The sequence below is a fragment of the Haliotis rubra genome, unplaced genomic scaffold (genome assembly GCF_003918875.1).
Source record: "Haliotis rubra isolate DU_JTF1 unplaced genomic scaffold, ASM391887v1 Scf88, whole genome shotgun sequence".
Classification (NCBI taxonomy): Eukaryota; Metazoa; Mollusca; class Gastropoda; order Lepetellida; family Haliotidae; genus Haliotis; species Haliotis rubra.
The window spans coordinates 84260-107563 of NW_025767612.1; the positions used below are offsets into that span (position 1 = coordinate 84260).

General features: G+C 37.2%; 1 protein-coding gene across 6 annotated transcripts in view; it reads left to right on the top strand.

Annotated features, from left to right (window-relative positions):
• The window catches only part of LOC124263361 (inositol 1,4,5-triphosphate receptor associated 1-like), a 105854-nt gene that overhangs the window by 68089 nt on the left and 14461 nt on the right, over positions 1 to 23304 (top strand). For all 6 annotated transcript variants that reach the window (XM_046697959.1, XM_046697960.1, XM_046697961.1 and 3 more), the window contains exons 8-13: positions 1726 to 1756; positions 2783 to 2923; positions 13598 to 13729; positions 20531 to 20628; positions 21264 to 21313; positions 21518 to 21567. In XM_046697959.1, coding sequence (XP_046553915.1) covers positions 1726 to 1756; positions 2783 to 2923; positions 13598 to 13729; positions 20531 to 20628; positions 21264 to 21313; positions 21518 to 21567 — 502 coding nt within the window. The remainder of the gene's footprint in view (positions 1 to 1725; positions 1757 to 2782; positions 2924 to 13597; positions 13730 to 20530; positions 20629 to 21263; positions 21314 to 21517; positions 21568 to 23304) is intronic.

The following is a 23304-nucleotide window of genomic DNA, read 5'->3' on the forward strand; positions in this document are numbered from 1 at the left end:
TACATCAGATGCAATCAAAACATAGTAATAACACTTGGCTCCCCTCTTAACAGACATCAGTTTTCGATTAACTGTATTACCATCTAACTGCTCAAAAGAAGTCTGTTTCATTATCTTTAACTTAGTTTGATAACTTTTTGTTTATCTTATTAACAGTTTAAGAATCTACATTGAGGTGTCGCTCTATGCAATAAACATGAAAGTGGTATCCATAAAGTCATGCTTCATTATCGACCCACAAACTTCTAGAATGCTGATCAGATATGTAGTATGTATATGTCTGGGGACCTAAATCTATGTTTGAGATATTGTGTAAATGTGATTATCAAAGTTTGAGATATAAATACAGGTATGATGATACCTAAGTAGGGTGATTTAGAGAACGAAGCCTTCGTTTGATATCAGCATGATATATAAGATTCGGAAATTTGAGACTGAGGAATTAAGGGAGTTGACTGTTGCATGAAGACTTATAACTTTTTATGGTAACAGTGTCTTCATTTTAGCATGCATCTCAATAAAGATAGATTGATTTTTGGATCCGTGTAAGTCATGAAAACTTCTGAATTGGGAAACCACTTGCCACTAATGTGATGGATAGTTGGGTAAGATTGATTTATTCAAAAGGCTTCGATTGGTGTATAGAATTGTACCAGATAGTTACAGTCACTGACTATAATAACAATTACTGTAACACTGCTAACAGTTCAAGGTCAACAATGAAAACTCTCACTGATAAGTGTCACATCATCAAATCCTAGTCACAGCCCCATTACCAACCTTAATCTGTCACAGTAAATCTAAAGAAGTACAATTGGGAGATGCACATCTTTTATCCAATCTGTGTCACACCAACAGTTTACCATGTAATCCCCATTGTGCTGACATATGCCTTTATACAGGACCTAGTGATATGCCATAGAGAGTGAAGCAGGGAAAACAATAGCTGGACAATAATGAGAGTATAACCCAGCAGTGTAATGACCTGAGGATTACCGGACTAGTTGGGGAGACTATGTGAGTTACTGTCTGCCTGCAGTCAAGTGAGACAAATGACCGATCCCTGCAGAGTTGTATAGACCCCACAAGCTTGTTCCATTCATCATTTGGGAACCTCGACAATAATGACCACCACCAGAACATCACTTTTTGGACATGCCTGTTGCTTTCAAATACTCTGAACATTTGTTGTGGCAATTTATAAAAGGTGTCAGAGTGAGATTTCAGATGCTGGGCAGTTGCTGGAGAACCATCACGGTGGAGGTCTGAGAATCTCATTGACATGCATGAAATTCCTGATCGGACAGAGTCTCAGTGGTCATAGGAACTGAGAAACTTGTGTCTTGCTTATCAGTTTAATCACATGCAGAGTAAGCTTTCTTATTACAAAGATTGGAGTCGGGCTAACATTACATTGGACTGAGCAGGCAGGCAGGGAGGCCGCCAGTGTGATCAATGTAGTTCCACGCTAGGGAAGTGTGACTGACTCTGTCTTTGGCATGTTAACCACTTGTGAAATATGGCAGCATTTCACAAACTAGTCAAGCAGGCGCTGAAGGTGGCCAAAGGGTAGGACACACACTGTTCAAAGCATCTTTTTTTTCCCACTTGGAACTGTATGTTCATTTACTGTTTTGTTTAATCCGATTCTATCTGGCATCGTGAGTGTCATGTCTGATGTGAATTGTTCGATCTGTGGATTAATTTGCTTCCTTTTGATTTCAGTGTTGATGAACTTCCTGAAAATGAGATTGAAGTAAGTATGAATTATTTTCTTAATCGGTTGTATATTATTTCACAAGGAACATATTTTGATAATCTAATTAAAACTAGTTAGATCTTCAAAATAAGAGTATCACAAAATATGACTGGAATCTGTACATTTTTCTGTAATTTGTTTGTCAATATTCAGGAATATGTATATTTTATTGCCTTGTCATTTTCTATTCTATAACTATTATTTTTGTATAAGGAGGCATTCCTATTTGATCAAATATACTGGACTAAAAAAAATCTACTTAAACTAAAACTTAAATAAAATAAAATTTTGGCACTATGTCTCGAAACATTTAAAAAAAGATTAAAATCTGTGCAACAACATCGTTGTATTTCATTATCTCATGCCTAAATGACCTGAACAGATTAATTATATTTTCATAGTCATTTAGCCAAATATTCCAAAAATTTATATATATGTTTTCAAAGTGAATCAATACATAGGCTTGTATGAACTGAATAAGGTGTTGGCATGACTTGTGTTTAGTGCTATGAGAAACATGACATCTGTGATAGCAGGCTTGGTGGTATTTAATCCTTAGATCTACTGTATGACAAAGGATTGGCCTTAACTAAGTCATGGATAAACAGATTAAGTCTGCAATACCCTCTAGAAATGCTAAATATGTACTATGTTAACACCCCAAACAATATGTACCACTGAGTCTGTTGTGACAGGCAATATAAATATGGTCTAATACCTGGCAGGTGCTTTCATTGTATTTGTTCAGTCACACTTCTGTACTATGTAAGATATGTTTGCGTTATTGTTCTATATCCTCAGATGAAATATTGAACTCTCATTCTTGAGAATTGCAACTGTATTTTCAAATGTTATATAAGTGTTGTTCATGCAACCTTTCAGATTTACATTTGATCTATCATCAAGGTTGAACCATGTATGGCTGATTTTGTCCTAGATCCTGAACAATATTCTCAAATAACACCAGAAGTATGAAGTGTGATAATCAGTCCCCAAATCTAAATGTGTACATGTTGTTCGTAGAGGAAGTTCTGCAGCTTGGCACTGGCCTTCAAGACCGACAAGTTGACCCTGGAAAAACGGAAAGGTATCCAGGAGAGGTCTAGGGATCTGGCAGAGGAGAATGTGGATAGAGAGCTTGGTGGGCTCAGAGATGCAGCCGAGGTGAGCTGATTTTCTCATTTGCTTAATTGGATTTAAAGTAGTGGATGTTTCAGGTTCTAAATATTCATGAGGACATCTCAGATTCTGGGCATTTATAGATTTTCTTTGTGATAAAAGTAGGGTTAGATAAAAAATATTTATTGTCCAGCTTCACAAGGTCAACAATGATTGGCGTTAATGGAGGAATGTGGTAAAGAAGATGTTTAAATGTCATTTAAGTCAGATTAGTCATTATGGTTTCCATAAAAGTATATTTTACTTTTTCTGTTGCTAAGTATATGACATTAGATTGTTTTGGTGCAAATTTCACCCCTGGTGTGGTCCGTGAGGAGTCTTATCTTTGGTGGAAAAGACTGTGAAGTAGATTTATTATCTGATACAAATATTACATTCATGTAAACTTTATAAAGCAGGTTTGCTGTTTGTCTTTTGATAAGACATGGCAGAGTTACTGTTTTTATTGCTTTTATATCAACTGCACTCATGTTTTGAAATGCATTCAGTGTAAAAATGAAGCATGTTCTTAGAGAGGCAATACAAAGTTCTATTTGCATTCAGGCAAGCAACTAAAAGTAATTGTTTGTTTGAATATTTTATGTTGCAAATGTCAAAAATGGGGGAGTGCATTACTTTCTTCACAATGTCTACAGAGACAGGGTTCTGGGTTGACAGGGAGGGTTCTGGTAAGGAGAGGATGGGCTGACAGAGAAGATTCTATGAAGGATGGGATGGGGAACCAGCAAATCTGTGCAGGAGGACTCTGGGTAAGGAAGGATGGTTTGGTAGGGAGGATTCCGTTGAGATGACAATGGGTTAACAGAGGAATCTGGGAAGTAGATAATGGGGTGACAGTGAGGGTTCATTGAAGTAGAGGATGGGTCAACAGAGAAGATTCTATGAAGGCTGGGATGGGGAAACTCGGCAAATCTGTGCAGGAGGATTCTGGGTAAGGAAGGATGGTTTGACAAGGAGGATTCTGCCGAGAAGACAATCAGTTGACAGGAAGGATTCTTGGTAGCAGAAGATGGGTTGACAGGAGGATTCTATGAAGAGTAGGATGGGTTGACAGGAAAGGTTCTGTAAAGGGGAGAACTGATTGACATGGCTAACCCTATGATTGAGGTCAAGGCCATGTGTCCTGAAAGCTCTCATATCTCACTCTTATCAGTGTACAGACTCTCACATCAGCAGCCTTATCACATGTGCACTCCTCTCACACCATCCACCCTGCTGGTGGTAATGATACCTATAATTTTATTTTAACAGGAATTTTGAATAGATACAACTTGTAAGGGACAACTCTTGATTGGTAATAAAATTAGCTAGGGCTGCCAAGTTCTACCTGATCCTATCAATATCATTGGTTTTCAGTGCAAATTCACTGCTTCTAGTACAGTGCAAAGAGTGGGGCAAATAATCACCACTTAGGCTACTAATGCTGCCTTCAAGTGGAAAGAATTTCTTGCATAGAATTTCATTTGCATCATAATAGAGACTTTGACTTCCAGAGGTAGCCACTCCATGTGGATTGATTACTATGGTAGAAATGTTAAGTAGCACACACTTATAACATATAACATATGATATCCCTTCTAGAAGTGGAGGTAGCATTATATTGCTCCTTGACCAGGACAACTGGACTTAACATTTCTGTGTGTATCCACTATCGATAACTTGTGGTGATGCAATATATTGACATACTGGTATGATGTCCAAGAACATGTCTCCTTGTCAGGCTAATGGGGTTAGCAGGGTTTCAGATTGGTTCAGGGCGTTGTGGTAGCCTGGTGGTTAAAGCATTCGCTTGTCATGCCAAAAGCTCGGGTTCTATTCCCCACATGGGTACAATGTGTAAAGCCCATTTCTAGTGTCCCCTGTCATGATATCGCTGGAATATTGCTACAAGTGGCGTAAAACTAGACTCACTCACTCACTCAGGTTGTTGGCTGGGGCCTTTTGCTATATAGGGCTTTTTTAAGCAGACAGACAATTGTTTGTAAAACAACTTTGTACAAAGATATTTTTTATGGCACCGAGAGTGATCTGACTTGGTTCACTGGAACATGTTTTTCTGGAGCATATGTCCAAAACTGCATGGTTTTCTTCAGCATGCACACACAATGACCAAATGGTAAACCGGTGCTTTCAAATCTTGCAGAATTTTAATAATGGTGTGACATCCATGATTTCATGTCTTTGTCAGAATCTATCTGACATACACATTTTAGAATCCCAATAACACGGTGTTGTTTTGATAGCTTGATAACCACTTTTGTATACTTACAGACAAATTAGATAGTAATACTCTCATCAACTTGGACAGATCGCTCTTGTAGGACTTGTTGTCTCAATCGAATTGGTAGGGGCAGGGGGATTTGTCATCTTCTCATAGCTCTTGTTCAAATATGGTATTGATACAGAAGACTTCTGTAAATTATGAATGATAAAATCAGGGGAAATGTCCTCACACTAGTGAGTGAGTTTGGTTTTACGCCGCTTGTAGCAATATTCCAGCAATATCATGTGCACAAATGTATGCACAAGAAACCCAGTGATTTAACTATATAGTGTGAGGACAGGACAGTGGGGTAGCCTAGTGGTTAAAGTGTTCGCTCATCATGCCAAAGGCCCGGGTTGGAATCCCCACATGGGTACAATGTGTGAAGCCCATTTCTGGTGTTCCCCATCATGATATTGCTGGAATATTGCTAAAAGCAGCATAAAAACACACTCACTCACTCTGCCTAATAGTGGTGCAGTGGGATGACCTAGTGGTTAAAGAGTTCGCTCACACACTGCAGACCCAGGTTTAATTCCCTACATGGTGTTGGAGCTGAGATATTGCTGGAATATTGCTAAAAACAGCATAAAACAATACTCACTAACTCCCTCTACTGGTTAATTTCCATGATCTCAACTACCTTAAAATTACCAACGGGAATAACATTTTTAACATGGTTCCTTCAAGTGATGTGAATGAAGACAGACAAGCATGAGTGGTAGACAAATATCATCAGTCCATATTTCATTTGAGAACCAGGTCAGTAAGTTGTATAAGCTGCTGGTAAGTGTTGAAAGGTCATGTCAGTAGACAAAGCAGTGTGTGAGGGCAGCAGAGCTTTTATGCCACTTCCCTCACCTGTGTGTGGAGCACACCTGTTTTCATCTTGTACTCCTGTGTCTCACCATAGAGAGTGATCCATGTAGGCCTCGAAACCCTCTGCCTCATGCAATGTAAACTTGAATGGGAACTTCTGCATGTTTGAGTGACACTTAGAAATTATTGTGATGAACGAGGAGAGTTTATGGATATACAACTTCTTTAATATAATATGAGCACCGTTTGTGTGTAGCTACTAACTCACTTGCTTGATAGCGGTGTTAGTAGCTACACCGAAACATTGCTCATATTATATTAAAGAAGTTGTATATCCATAAACTCTCCTCATTGTTCAACTTCCGCATTCTCTGTGTATAAGACAAGGGAACATGGTTTTGTACTAGTAGCCACTTGTTAATTTTAGCCTGATGTGTTTTTCATCAGAGTGAGTGAATTTACTTTTATGCCCTTTTAGCAATATTCCAGCAATATCCCTATGGGGGACACCAGAAATAGGCTTCACACAGTACCCATGTTGGGAATCGAACCCAGGTCTTGGGCATGACGAGTGGATGCTTTAACCGCTAGGCTACCCCACCACCCTGTTTTTTATTGGAAGGGATGTTAGCAGAATCAGATTTGTGACACAAAATGTGTAGCATTAGTATTCAAAGTAAAACTTGTTATAGGGTCAGTTTACAGTTTGGCCAGTGAAGATCTGTGTTAGAAGTGGTTTTCTGTAACCCATGCTTGTAGTAAGAGGTGACTAGCAGGATCAGGTGGTCACACTCGCTGACTTTGTTGACACATGTCATCGTATCCCAATTGCATAGATCAGTGCTCTTGCTGTTGATCACTCGATTGTCAGGTCCAGACTCGCTTATTTACAGACCGCCACTTTGTAGCTGGAACATTGCTGAGTGTGGCGTTAAACAACATTAAACAATAAAAGGAACTGCTCATACACTAAGATGGAAACCTACTTCAGTGATGCTAATTGTCCCCACTTTTGTCTCACAATACACAAAAAAACATTCAGTGTACTTTCTTATGAGCTTTTATAGTAGTCTGGGTTAGACCAGTTTTCATATGTTTTCAGGCACAAAATTTATGCTCACTCAGAAAGTTTCATTATGTTCAGAAGTTGACATGGACATATGTTAAAAACAAATTAGTCAAAACCAGATAAAACATGTAGAATTAGTTAGAAAACATGTGTCTTTATAAAGTAATTGTAATATGTTATTATTACTTTAACACATTTTTCACTGTGTACAATGATAATTGTAAAAAATTTAAATTTTACAGTAGTGTATAATTTCATTTTGTTACTGAATGGCTGATGTCCAAACTTAAGGATTTTGAGTGGAATGTTTTCTTGATAACACTGAGAGGGGTGATATCTTTTAGGAAATCAGGATTTTGCATGAACCAGTTATACAATAAAAAAATGAATGAGTGGTGACAAGAAACATTTAGCTGACTTTTACCTGTTATATCTTTCCAAGATTAGAAGAATATGCCTCTTCAGCAGCAATATGATAAAAAAGTAATATGAAATACTTTTCCAATATGCTAGGCAATCATTAAAACACTGAATAGATTAATAAGATCTCCTGTCAGTTCATTATGGAATAATGAGATTTTTAGTTCTTTTCATTATTTTTATTGAATTCAATAATGTCAGAGAAAACAGCAAACTGAATTTAAAAAATGATTTAATTTTTCTAATCAAGCATGTTAGTGACTGGACTGTAATAAAAATGTGCAGCTTCGCACCCTGTTACCTCTATCCTTTGAAGAACCTTAATCAAGCCTGCTGCTAGTGCAGGTATTGTCAGGTCATCTATAACATTACAGATGATTATTCTCCCTGACAAAAACCTTGTATATAACTTAATGGGCAATTGCATCCTCTGCTGTAAGATCCTGGAACATTATGAGCACTTTTCACAAAAGTAGGACATTAATGCTTCCATTAAGGTGTGGATCTCAATTAAAACTCCCCTACCATTTCCGACTCAATGCTTAGAAATGCAGTGTCGATTTTCAAAGGAGCCATTCAATCTGAGATTAATGGTGCATATGCATTTGATGAAAAGAAACAAGTCTGAATTTCTTGTATAGATCTTTATTCTTTTGACTGTGTGGCCACATCATGTCCTTGTGTGAGGCATTTAAATGAAGCTGTAAGTCCTAGGCCTGACAAATTTCATTTACATGCACAGTGTGACATACATACAGTGATTTGATACTTCCCATGTAAGGTTTAGATTGAAATGATGGTTTATTGGCATGGAGAAGTGTGAAAATGACACACAAAAATTCATTGATAGTCTTTTGTGTGGATGACATTCGCTGTACTAGGTGAATCCGGATTACAGCTAATTGACTTCAGAGTTCGGCTAATTAACCTTTATTCAGAATTTTACAAAGACACCATGTAGAAGTGAATTCCTCACCATTATGAATAGATTGAATAGTCCATATACTTTCATGGACAATGGATATCTTTATTAAGATGTGTGATGCTGTTACTTTCAATATGACCGTAAAGAGGTAGTGGTTGAAGAGTTGGCATGTGCTGCTGAAGACCAGGATTCCCCCCTACTGACGCAGTGATATTGATGGAATGGTCCTAGATCACAATAAACCTTACTTGCTGACTCAGTCTGGACCGCCTCCGTGGTGTAGTGGTTAGAGGGTCCGCCTGGAGAGCAGAAGATCGCGGGTTCGATCCCCGACCGTGTCATACCCAAAAACGTTAAAATATGGTACTTGTGGCGCTCGGCATTAATTGGTACAAGGACTGGTCGGCTCGGAGTCAGTATAATGTGTCTGAGTGGGGTATTCATGCTTCACTGCAGCATGGTATCTCAGTGGGCTAGCACGATAAAACCAGCTTCAGTCTGGGCTAGTACAAGCAGCCGCACATACACATACACACGCATGCACGTCGTCATGTGAGCGAAATATTCTCACGTACGTTAAACCCAATTTCACCTCACCTCACCTGTCTGTGTCAATGTATTCTAAAGCAGTAGACGCCAACTTATTTCAGTAACTACCACTCGTGTTGACGTCAAAACTTATTAACCTGTTGGAGCTAAGTACTGAACTTTTTAAGGCAGTTTATGATCAATAGGATGCTTTCAGATACAGCTATAATCCCAAATAAAACATGTGTTACATTTCTAAACGGCAATGTGCATTCATACAGTAATAGCATTTGAGATTTTGGTCAAGGATTTAAGGTCAAGGGATTCTTGTCATAGTTCTTGTGTTAAACAGTGAGAGATGTAACAGGGGCTTAGATTCAGATTCTAAAGCCAAATTCCCTGCAGTCCACAAGACACTGAATAATGTATTTCTAGAATGTTATGAAAGGAAAGCAGCTTTGCCATGTGTCAAAGATGAACCTCATTGATTAAAGTTGCCTCATTGTTTTGGCAAACCACAAGATCACACTTTGCCTCTTTCCGATTCCATGAATGTAGAAACTGATTCATGGTAGGAACCTTTCAGGAACAATAGTTCCATCAATACTGAGTGAGATAAAATAGATATGACCTTTATCTCAGGCCTGATTTATACTATTGGCACCAATGTCATTGAAGGATCAGTGAGTTCTTTGTAGGTTGTGTCTAGTTCTCTGTCACTGTCAGCGTCTTCCTTAATCAGACCCCATTTAGGATTCTATTTAATGTGTGTTGGGCAACAACCTTTCACTGAGGAGTGACCTCGGAATGTTGTTAGGATAAGGAATGATTTGGTGGTTGATAGTTCTTACTAATTACTCATTCATTATTTCGGATCATTTTGTTGGTTCTGAGTAAGGCTAAATTCTCTGTCTTTAATGAAGGACACTCTCATGCTGACTAATCAATCTTGTTTAATTTACTGTTCTCTGAAATCCTCTTGGTGCTTCTTTGACAGGCATCATGTGGCATGTTAATCATCTTTCTCTGGCATTGTTTCTTCAGAATGTTGCAGATGTTTTACACCCTCTTGCAACTACTCATATTCATGAATTGATGATTGGTTGGTGTTTTATATGCTCATGGATTTGTGAATTTATCATTTTTGCAAAAGTGCTACAACAATATTAACCTTGGGAACATTGAAGGACAGAAGGTAGTATACGATGACAACCAGTCCCTTGAGAAATAGAAGACAGTTGCAGAATATTCTTGTCCTCAATACTACTTTGATGTGGATGGTATGCAAAACAGCATACTGTCCTGTTGTTTCTTCTGTACAGGGTGATGCTTTACACAATAACCTCACCAGTATCACAGTCAAACAGCTATGAAGTATGTGAGGTACAACTACCTTATGACTAAGATCGCTTTGTACAAGTCTCAAACCATCAACCATAAACAGTCATGCAGATATGGCACATCAAAAAAATGAAACCAATTCATACATATTCACAATTATGTTATGTTGCAACAATATTTAGTTGTTTTGGAATATTTGTATAATAAGAACTCTTGAAGATGAACAGTCTCTGTTTAGTGAAAAGAAGAATGACACTCCCATTGTGAAACATATTGTTGTATTCATTCTTACCTTATGAAACACTGAAGTGTATTAATATGCATGAAAGCTTACTTTATTATACTCGTATTTGAACAGAATGCGAAGTCTGTGTTGTTTAAATTCTCTGACAGAATATGTTAAAATTGTCTGTGTAATTCGAAGAATATTGCTGTAAAATCCTTCAGGGACTGAAAAAAATGGTGATGCAAATAATCTGCTTGAATAAACTAGTTTGTGTCTTTATGTGTAAATGTCCAGGGGAGGAATAAAAGATCATCAAGGTTCAGTCAGCCTTTAGCCGTTATTATTGTACCGATGGCTTGTTAACGTCTAAAGCATAAATTGTGGCTTCTTACACAGGGATGTATTGTATCAGCATTACATCTTGTACTCTCACTGGCACTGATGGGTATATGCATTTCATTAGCTTTACATATTGTAGTAGCATTGACACTCCTGGGTACATGCACTGAATCAGCAATACAAATTGTACTTTCAGTGATGATGCTGGATGTATGCATTACATTAACATTACATGTTATAGCCTCATTGACACTGTTGAGTATATGCATTACATTAGCATTACATATTGTAGCCTTGTTGATGCGGCTGCTTTTACGACACCAACAGGTTCCTGTAATTGAGAGTAAACGCAGTCACACTGACACAGCTAACTTTCCACTGATAGGATGGGTTCCTGACATGGGTCTATGAGCATTTATGAGCCTGATTCCACTTTGGATATATTGGTACCAGAACCTTGAGTCTTATGTTATATTTTCTCTGACTGACTGGTCAGTTCTGGCCTAAAATATCTATTGGGCACAAGGGCAAACACTTTGTCTGAAATTGTACGTGACCAACTGAAGATGTTTTCCTTTCCTAATAATGTTCCTTCTGTGAATCTGTCTGTCTTCAGGGGCTGGGGTTACGCAGGGATGGTCTTTTTACCGAACAATTCTTGCATTCTACACGAATCATGGCTATTACTTCCTTCTTTCCCAATCTCCCACATATCCTCATTTCCATTTATTGATTTTCCCTTAAAGCACTCTGGTGCTGTCATGAAGGTTTCCAAGAATTTTGATTGATTCTTGCATTTTGGGAGCTTCTTAATCACCACGGCACGAGCACGGGTCAGCAGGCGATAATGTTTAAACATGTCACGACAAATATTTCTTTAGTTACACATCATATCGTTTTTTACATAGAATTTGAATGCCTTATAAACAAGATGCTTAAAATGCAAATAAGATTACATCAACTGTTTTCTAAGGATCAGCTTATGTTCTTTAAGTGGCATTGTGTTAGAAATCAATATCAATTATATGTGGAAGTTCAGCTTGATAAACATGAGCACTTTAGAAACTGAGGGGATCTTTGAGGTCTGTTGCCTAGAATTTCTATCTGGTGCCCCTAAAATTTGTTATTAGTTACATTACGGCCAGGAAATGGCTCTTTGACGTTCATCCTTAATTTTGAACACTGATGAAGCAAGGTTTCTACAGTAGCAATGCTTCTTAGAGAGTTGACCCTATGGATCTACTGCATTCACAACACTGAAGCCTAAACAGCCAAGGTAATATTTGGTTGACAAATTTTGTATTGAATTGGCATTGGACAACACCTTCTTGGTGCTATGGAAATGTCAGTCTTTAAAGTTGCAGCAGTATTTGAAATATTTCCAGGAACATTATAAGATATGAACAAATGGCTGACTAGTTTTGTCATTCTGACATGATCAAATATGTTAGAAAGGCCAAAATGAGTGTGGATACATGATTTTTTTATTAAGATTACATGTAATCATGTACATGTCTGTCCTTAGGTTAATTTGTTATAATAAATGTACTCTTTGTATTAGAGAAAAAATCAGTTTAGGACATATTCTTGACCATGCTCAACAATTAGAAAACATGTCCTGAAAACTTCAAACTTAGTGTGTTTGATTTGACATATTCTTAGCTTTACTTGTTCATTTTGTTATTAGTCCTAACATGTGGAAATGAACAAACTCTTATTCTCATTTATATGAACTGGTACCTATTAAAATGATTTGTGAAAGTATCCTGAATTCTGGATTATGAATACTGTGGGGAAAATTACCCTTATCATATGTGTCCTTTAGAATCATTTTGCCACTCTCAACTATATTCAATGTACATGACAATGATCTGTAAATAATTAAGTCTTGGCCTGATGTCCCTGTGATTGACAACATGAGCATCAGTCACAAACCTGGGATATGATTACATGCAACCAGCAAGTCCATTCAACCCAAGCACCTGATATTTTGACCTACTCTCTACAACAGACATTGGTTGCTGACAACCTGTATTCTTACTTTATTATTTACTTGTATTCTTTACTTTTGAAACATACAATGAACTGCTTTGTCTATTGATAATGTTACAAGGCCCACTACATACTTTCATATCAATGTCAGGCTGGCTATCATCGGTGGGACACCAAGAAAACATTTAGGATTTGTGTATACAGCCTCCATTGTTATATATGAAGCCATGTATGTCACAAGCTTTGCCATTTCCATGACCTTTCTGAAGTTTCTAAATGTGACTCCTGAGATTAGAATCTACAGAGCAGTGAAATGTTCAGTTGTCATGATTCCTTGACAAACAACCTTCAGGAACATTGCTTACCAAGTCCTGAAGATGTATGACAAGAGAGTAATAGTAATGCAATACTAAAGCTTAGTCTCTGAATATATATAAATTTGATATTTAAATAATCCCATTTAAACTGAAATGGAGCCCCAAGTGAGATGTGAACCTGAGGAAATCTAGACTTGCTTCATTGAAGATGTTACCATTGCAGGGAGGGCTAGGCTGTAGGGAAAATAATGTGGTCCAGGGACTGTGAGACAAACTATTGCAATACTTGTTATGCCATGTTTGTATCAAAGCAGAAATATGTGATGTTGGAGTGGGGTTTTTTTTAGCAATTGTGTTGTTTTTCTTGATGTAAACACTATTTTGTCAAGTTCTCAATGTACATGATATGTGTTGTTTCAGGAGCTCAACCAGTCTGTGACTGATGCCAAGTTACGAGATGTAATACAGAGGATCCAGGGTCACATTGAAATCCTGGAACAGTCAGCTGCCAAGGTGTCCAGTAGAGCGGAGGTGTTTGGTGCAGTTCAACAGGTAGTGATACATATGAAACTCACTCATGTACAATCAGGATGTCACTAGCAAATTGGTTTGGAAAATATTCAGAAGTACAGATGATGTGAGTAATGAACACATTGTTTGGTTTCAAAGGAAATAATAATTAACTAATTGCAGTAATTATTGTAACAGTTTAATAGAAAAAAGATACAACCAACTGGTTTACTTAATCAGAAAGAAATACTTAGATACTATTCAACAACAACATTTGTGGCTTATACAATTTGTGTTAGTTTCCATGCCTTCTGATATTCTTTACATTCAAACTCTTTATTTACAATCATGTAATTATCAATAATAGTATATTCCATTATTCCATGCACACTTTATGTATAACAACACTGAAATATATTATATGATGGGAAATGATAAACAAATACATTTGAAGCTGAAATTGAGTCTCAAGGTATAGAACAAATAACTTTACATGTAGAGGAGGATTTCTAATTTTTGTGTGTACTTGTTTTCTAAAAGTTTTATGACTGAGTAGGGGCCTGTTCTGCAAAGTAATATTAGTGCTGCACTGATTAAATCTCTGAAGGCCAAACATAGATTTGTTTATAGTTTTTGATTTAGTGCAAAAATTGCTTCATGGAACATGGCTTGTTCCACTTAATTAGTTTGGCAGGTTAAATCAAAATTAGATTAATTTTTTTTTTCCCCAATGATCTTAGCTCACTGTCTAAATTCAGAATAAGTATACCATAATTATTGACCAAGTGATATGATATGATACATTTTTGCACAGAATTTGCAGAATTCATCCAATTTACAGACAGTTCATCCATGGCTGGATTGAGATCAGAACCATCAATTCATTGACCCTTATTACATGAACTTACATTCAGACTGCTATGTAGCATTTTCAGATTTAATTAACAGGTGTATAAAACTGGTCGGTAATACGATGCAGTGCATTGTTGGAAAATGACAACAATAAAATCTAATGGTTGCTACCCCAGGTGTAGTCTCACATTGCTGTTCTCCAGCCAACAGTGCAGATTACCAAGTGTAGGGCATTACAGTACATCAAGTAACCTGCTATGTAACCTTGCCAAATCCCCATCAACTCTTTGGTTATATTAGCAGCTAAACTGTGTGTAAACTTGTATGTTAAGCCAAAGCTTATGTAAAGTTAGGACCTAAAGTATTCAATAAGGAGGTGTTCAACTCCCATGGACAATCATCAAACAGTATTGAGAAAAAGGGCTATGTAAAAACATGCAACAGTGGTGTATTTTATGTACAAGTTACCCCACAGGGATAGTCTTTGTGATGTACAGTCTACTGGAGATTGCAAGGTGTGATGTAGGCTTTATATAATCACACTACTAATGAAGTAACAGAAACTATTGGCTGATCTTTATGGGCCATCAAGATTCCCTACTTTGTGTCCCCATAAATGGGAGGCTACTGATATATGGCTTCAGTGGTACTGAAACTGTTTTCTATTACACTCTAACCACATGCAAGAGAGAATCTGTTACAGGCCATTGGGGAAAGGGGTCATCTCAAGCAATGCTGGGTCATAAAAGTCAAATTGAATTATAGGTTATCAGTAGATTTGCATTATGGATTTTCTGATTCATTAGAGATTCAGTGCGCTAAATTTTATTTGGAACCAAAAATGTTTTACAGTAAAGATTGAATTATTTGCCTTCATGACATTTTTCACTGCATATCTATGCATATTTTTCACCAGATATATTAGCTGTTTAATAGGTTTATCTCAAATAAAACAGTCTGGTTGGGATATTGAAATGTTGCTTTGTACCAGGGTGCCACTCCACATAGTAATCCGAGCAAGTTATGCTAATTGCAAATGCCAAAACGCTAAGAGCGCTTTGTGGAACAGAGCCCTGATTTAGTATTATGGGTGACCTTTTTGTAAAAGATATCCTTGTGTAGTCGTATAGAAAAAAACGGATGAAACACCAGCCCCATGATATATTGTTTATAGCAATATTGTAAAAATATGGATATTTTCCGGCTCAAAATCTTGATGAAAATCAAACTCATGCTGTTGTTTTATCAGCACCTTTATTTGGACAAAAATATCTCACAACGTTCTTGATTATAAGCATCCAATATGTTTCATTTCTACATGGCTTTGATATGGCCCCTGAGGTTCAAGAGCAGCAATGTCATGGGTCAGTGGGTGGTCACTCTATTAGCCACCTATGACTGGTCAAGGCTATTGAACCTTATTCTGTGGTCAGTTTACAAGCAGGCTCAAATTGTCGTCCTAAACAACTGGCTGAATGGGTTCCACCTAGCCATTGAATCAGTAGGTTTTGATATCCCAAGAACCGCCTTGTCTGGAGGCTTGGGGAGTTAGCCCACTGTCGTTTAAATTCAGCATTACTGTTTAATAGATTTGAAGCACAGCTATAAATTACTCCACAGAATGTTTGGAGACTTCAAACTGTGCATCATTGAATTTTGTCAAATCCATGTAATCCCTGGTAGTAAAACACCAGTCCAGTGGTTTTATGTTTTTCATTGGAGTCATTTTATTACCAACAGGTAAAAATGTCACTGCTTAGTGTTTTTACAAGCGATTAATGTCAGCTTAGTTGATGTCTAAAGCAGATCAGATATCAGGAATGAAATTCAAACGTCTGATGTAAAAAATGAAATATTTATCCATTAGGCCACTGAACATGTATTTAGTGGACTAAAATTCAGATTATGGGAATGATCATTGTCTACCATTTAGATTACGTAGCCATTGATTGTATGATAAATCTGCAGAGAAACAGCTCAATGGAGTCATTGTGGTTATGCTTATCATTAAGGATGCCGTCCTAGGTACTTTCGTCTTCCACAAATATAACCTGGGATATTCATTTAGTGAAGTCAGATGATGGTTTAGGTGTCTGATTGAAAGATAAACATAACTGGACTAGTCCCCATCGGATCAGCATTTGTAAGGCATAAGCTATTGAATTACGGCCATGCTACGTGCTTGATGGGCCATTGACATTTGAAACTCTTAGCCCAGTGATGAGAACCTTCAAAGATGAAAAGAGAAAAGGAACATTTAGTCATCCTCGCATTGATTAATAGTATTCAAATCAATCAAGGAACAAAATTTGTGCAAATGTCTGTGTGGAAGATCATGAAGAGGATATATGATGAAAGAGAGTTAATTTCTTATGGTCTCATTTCTTGAGTCAGATATCAGACATATATATCAGGGATTTAAAGTATTGAGTTCTGTATGCATCAAACCTCAGAGTGGATCCACATAATTTGTATGAAGGGTCCCTTGGGGTGCAAATTAATATGTTGCTGTTTGGATCATTACAACAAATTGAATTGTAGCCATAGTTGCAGGCAAATGTACGTTACAGACCATATCCAATTTCTCAGTGGCTGTTTCAAACAAGGAAAAGCTCATCTGCATAGTTGATACAGAGGTCACACTGGGACCCCATTTTGTTGTCTGGGACTCCTGGCATAAGCCCGAGACCTCCTTACTCTCAAGTAGAAAGGCCTGGGTAAATTCAGGTACATATGCATGGCATATTTTTTGTAAAATATACAAAAATGACAAATAATGTCAGGTTATCAGGTTTGCCACCTATATGTCTGTTAGTTTTATGGGCAAAACATACTGAGGTTATTTAGTGTTGCATGCAAAGTATTGGTTCAAATCAAATTGAGTTAATTGACAAAATCCTCCAGTCAAAGAAGCCCACTGAGGAAGTGAGATGGGGTGATGGTCAGATGACCGATGATATTAATATAAAAGGTTGAAGTTTTGTTTGAACTACAAAACAATGACAATTATGAAACGTTTAACATAATGATAGTGCAAAAGCACATGTGGAAAATATATTTTTGATTATGCATTAATTTGGTCAGTATTAACGGTAATTTTGATGTGGAAAATATATTTTTAATTTTCCATTAATTTGGTCAGTACTAATGGTAATTTTAATGTGATGCAGGACAAGGATGTGACACAGAAGTTGCTAGGTTGTGGTCAGTTTACTGAGTGCTGCTGACCTGCGTGTCACCTGTCACCTCAGAGTTCAATGCAAGTGTTTGGGGTGACAGATGACATAAGTTTCAGGCCCATTGTGTCATCTGACCGTAACAAATGAGGTCACTGTACTTGGGTATCTGCATGCTCCCATGTAACACAGGTCCTAGGGCCTCTGCAAATACAGATAACTAATATTCAAAAATATACCAGTATTTGTTTTTAAATTCGGAATTTGAATTTGAAGCTATGCATTACTATCCGATGGACATGATGCCAGATATGGTCATGATTGCAGTCAAGTTTATAACAGAAAATGTGCAAAATACCAACTTAATCAATTTCAAGTTTGACTAAAGCAAAGTTTGTTCTCCAGCCAAAAGACCTAGAGTTCATATTTAATATATGGTAAGTGTGTCCCTAGAATTCCAGAAGCAATGGTATTGCTAGACTGTTTCAAAGTGTTAGCAAAATGTCACTAAACTTTCAGGCAGGTAGTCTTTGACGTAAATCTTTTCCCAGTTGGTGTAATAGGCCATAAACGTTATTTGGTCTTGGTGACATCAACTTATTTTTTCTAAATAAGGAGAAATGAGCTTGATAATGATTTAAGTCCTCACCTTGGGATGCATAGTAGTTTGTACCAACTGAACTACCAAGTGTATCTGGTTTGGACCAACAATTTATCAAACCTCCTGACCTTGGACAAAATACATGATGCTTTCTTCTCAAACCACTTTGATAACATTACAAGTCATGAGAATATTTTGCATAATCTTCTTAAATTTAGCGTAAGCTGAAAGGCTGTTTCAAAATTGTTGTTGTTAGGATTGTTTAGCTGCCCATCCCTCGTCTCCTACTGCACCAACTGGTAAAGTTAACAACATTAGCATAACTAAGTAGACCCTTACACCAACAGTTCCACCCACCCATGCAAGCAATGTTGGTACATTTGACATACACACAAAGTCCTCATTGCCAATGAAGATGTAAAACCAAGTTTGCATTGATGTCATAGAGCAGGGAGTATTGACAGTTGGCTCAAGCAACAGGAGATTGAGGACTGTTCCAGTGTTCACAATACCCCGTGTCAACATTCACTTGTCAGCCTCGCTGTTTGTCCAAGGATCAATGACTCAAACAAACACCCTTATCAACCTGTTCGATCTTTGTCTGGTCCACAGTTATATTGAGAAAATACTGACTTCGGATGCAAGCCTCGCAATGTGATTTACTGGTTACACAGCTTTAGTATCACTGGCATTGCTGAGCAGCCATTTGGTTTACTTTGCCCTTCCAATCATGTACGGATGTGTACGCATTGTAATTCTAGATTTTGATCAGCGACATGTTATTTCAATTAATTCTAGCATTTTGCTTTATTGTTGCAAAATGTGATAAGGATGGAGGAAACCAGCATGTGTTCTATCAGACAGGAAATTAATGATGATCGGTCCTAATCAATAGATTTTGTTCAAAAGATGAAAAATAAGAAATAATAGTCTTACAATAAATTGTATTATTATCAAAATCAAACAATCATAAATAATGACGTATTGCTGTAATTGTGATGCACCCCATTCTAGTCCTTGTCCTAGACACTAATGTATTAATGGCGCCAGTCTTGAGATCAAAATAATGGTGTAAAGATATAGGGCTTCTCCAATCTGTTCACAGACAGAAAACACACCTCCATGACTCACTGAGGTTGTGTGGAGACTATACTGTAGATATTATGAGTTGTGAATAACGAGCAAATATATTTAAATGTATAATCGATGGGCAAAAACAGACACATCCCAAATTCATCCTAAAAGAGTGATGCATCTCTCCTCTCATTTGTTTTCTCCAAATGCTGCTCTTTTCTCTCTCTCTCCTATTCCTTCTTCATATTTATCTTAGGATGGATGGCAATTTGCTGTGCAGAATGCATCCAAGAAACCTGAAATCTTGGGTTCAAATCCCAAAATTAACCTGATTATATTTAAAGGTTTACTGTTATCATACTGTGTACATACTCATGCTTGTGTGTGTCACCAAAGTGACGGGGAACAGTTTCGGATGTCATCTAGGGCTGGGACAATACACTATGTCACGATACAATATGTATTGCGATTTTTTACCTGCGATACAATGCGTACCACGAATACATACACATTGAAAGAATGACACAGTGTTAAGATTTAAAATGATTTATTTGAAGGTATATCTGTATAACAATAACACTATTGTAATAAACAAACAAGTAACTCTATCATACTTGCGTAGTTTTCTCCACATAAGTACTTTAACATGTTTAAGATAATACTGTTTTGAAAAAACGTTGTGTATCGTTTTGTATCGATACACCAGTCGACAATACGATAGTTGTATCAAACTAACATGTATCGTGATGTATTGGTGAATCGTCCCAGCCCTAATGTCAACTACTGTATTATGAGGAACACATGTTTCAGGGTATATTCTTTCTATTTCAGATGTAGAAATATACACCAAAACTTTATGTTCCTCATTATACAGAAGTTGCCTTCCATAAATGTTGTTACTTTTATGTATATCAGTTTGAAATGCCATTTGAAGATTTGAAGTAAATGTCATTTTGGGGCTTTCCTACCACATCAAGCTGGCTTGCTTCATCTCTGTGTGGCACAACATCATATGTTGAGAAACTGGTGTCATCTTTACATCCAAGACACTCATAACAAATGTGTGAAATAACCACATAATTTATACAAAATGTCAATTATTTGTGGATGATCAAACACTTAAACTGTTTAATGTGACAGGAAAACCGGATGAGTACAGCCATGGAAATCATGATCACATACGTCAACCATCTCCGGTCTCTGTATGACAAGGAACACACAGAGCTGGAGGACGCCAGGTGAGTGTTCTGTGTATGATTCATACACACAACTAATGATAGAGCTGAACTCCATGGCTCCACTGCCTTTCAGTATCTGTACACCCCTTTGGTATATTTAGTCAGTGACTATTCCAGCTTTATCACAATAACCTTTAAATAATCAAATCTAGTCCAGGCAAACGGGTGGCTAATAACATGATGACACAATATAACCACCTGATAATTGTTTATTGTGCAGTTTGGCTTTGTACATTAAAATATGTTTTACATAACTATGTACTTGTTTTGTGCAAGGTGAGATGTTTAAACCCATTTTCTGTCCTTATTAGTTGACTCAGGTAGGGGTACTTGTGATATATCTGACAAGGGAATCAACATGCTTTAGTAATTTTTGTTTAGTTTCTCTGTTCCCAGATGAAGTTGCATATAGAAATTGGTTTCCCTGTGAATGTGATCAACAATGAATGACATAAAGAAACAGAAGTGATTAGTTTTGCTGGGTTTTATAGTTTATTTTCAAAGATGATTCAAACCAGAGTGATGACATTTTGAAACTAGGTATTAATTGTATTATCTCGAGTTTTGATGATCTAAGAAATATATATTCAACACTGCATTTCATTATGTGTCATGCATTTATTTTATTTTTTCAGAAAAATTTTGCAAGACAAACCTTTTGGTCAGACAGTCCTTCATGATCTAGGTTTGTTGCCTTACTGTTTTTGTACAGGGTGAAAAATCACCATCTGTTATGTTACACCATTCCACATTAGTCATTCACTGTGTTTTACAATAGACTGTAAAGACTGTAATCTTTGCTATAAACTGGATTTATGTCAAATCCCAAAAGTCTCAATAATTTCTGTATACTTTGTGCCTGCAAATAACGTGAAGTCTTCCCTTACAGATCGGTCCAATCGGTCAATGTCAGTTGCAGCCTTAACTGCCCCACTCAGGGTAGGTATTGTCTTTACTCTAACGTAAAACTTGACCAGGTGACATTGATTACTTACTGTTTTTTATTGATACCCTTTAGACATTTTGCTATCATTCTAAGGTATCTTTTATTCATAGACATCACTTAATGTTTTGCTTTCTAAGATGACTTTTAAACTCTTTTAACTGCTAATTGTGTTGTGATATTTGTATATATTATCTTTTCTTCAAAGACACTGGTGTTCCTTGAGGTAGTTGTCACTTTTTCGCTAATGTTCATACTTGCTGAAGCTATGTTATATTTCAGGATCCTGTTCCACAAAGGGCAATGCTGTGACTGTCATAACTCCCATATTTTCATAGACTTATGACAGACACAATTCCTTTGGTGGAAAAGGGCCTAGGGATTTTATCAATGTTTGATTGCCACACACTAAATATCAGTTTAACTTGACAATTTAGCTTCCTCATCTTCGTAGCCGATCCCCTAGCCCAGGTGGTTCTAAGGAGAAGGTACTGGATGGTCCACAACCTTGACCTTGCTCTCTCTCTCCTCTCTCTCTATCAGTCAGCAGTGTTGTATAGATCTAGATCTGCTCAGTCAGCTATAGATGTAGCTATAATGGTTGACGTTGATTGCCATATATAACTGTATCATTGTCCTGTAGATTAAACATCAGTTTTCCTGTTTCCAGTGTAGTTGTCCAACAGGGTTGTCAGTTTGTGCCATTTTGATACATTCAATGCTTCAGTTTTATTTTGCTTCATAGTGTTGAAGTCCTGCATCAAATATTTCCAAATGAACATTTCTTTTGTTTAGTTTTTGCTTTTTTATGATTTATTTTGTTGCATCCAACCATACATTGAATGTTCTTTGAACGTGAACATATATTTGTTTGCTGTGATTTGCAAAAGCATTCAAAATATGATTTGCTACTAGATGTTCCCATGCATTGTTCATGCTTTGAACTGATTCATGCAGTAGTTACATCCATATTACATGGAATGAATGACGTTACAATAATTTGATACAGTTATCACATCACCCCAGTAACCGCTCCTTTTATTTGCAACTCACACCATTGCTGCTCTTCTTGCAGAGAAGTCAACATTGGATTTGATTATTTTCCAAACAAGAAAACTGACAAGTTTCACCAACATCTGTTCCTGTCAATATCTCTAGTCGTATCCATCAATATCTTGTCGTTCAACAAGTTTAGTACATTAGAACAAACAGACAATACCAGCATCTTGCCGTGGTGACATATCGGTTTCGGGATGAGGAAGCCCCCCACATGCTTCTCTGTCCATAGGAGCATTGATAACTCATCAGCCCAATCTCCATAAATATCTAGATGTTTACACAGGTTTAGGATCAGTTCCTCTCAGCAAGGATACTTCAGGTGTCCCTGGTGCTAGATTCTATACAGATGGTGTTACAAGTGTCAAGATTTATTGTCGTCAAGATCAGGCCTCTTGGAGTTACCTCCCTTGTGTTGGAGATGCCTACTGAATCAATGCAGTTCACAGTTGTTTTGGCACAGGTGGTTGGCATTAGGGGAGGGTGTTGTTGAATGGTCCGTGTCATTGCTAAATTACAGTTGCAGATTCTGTAATAACAGATTTCAAGATGTGAATCTTTTATTGCACATGGAGTTTAGACTGTTATTTCTTGGTGTCCCATGGGAATTGGTCTGAAACACATATTTAAGAATGGCAGCAAGAACATGTGGCCAGATCGTTAGTGTGGTGTCAGTT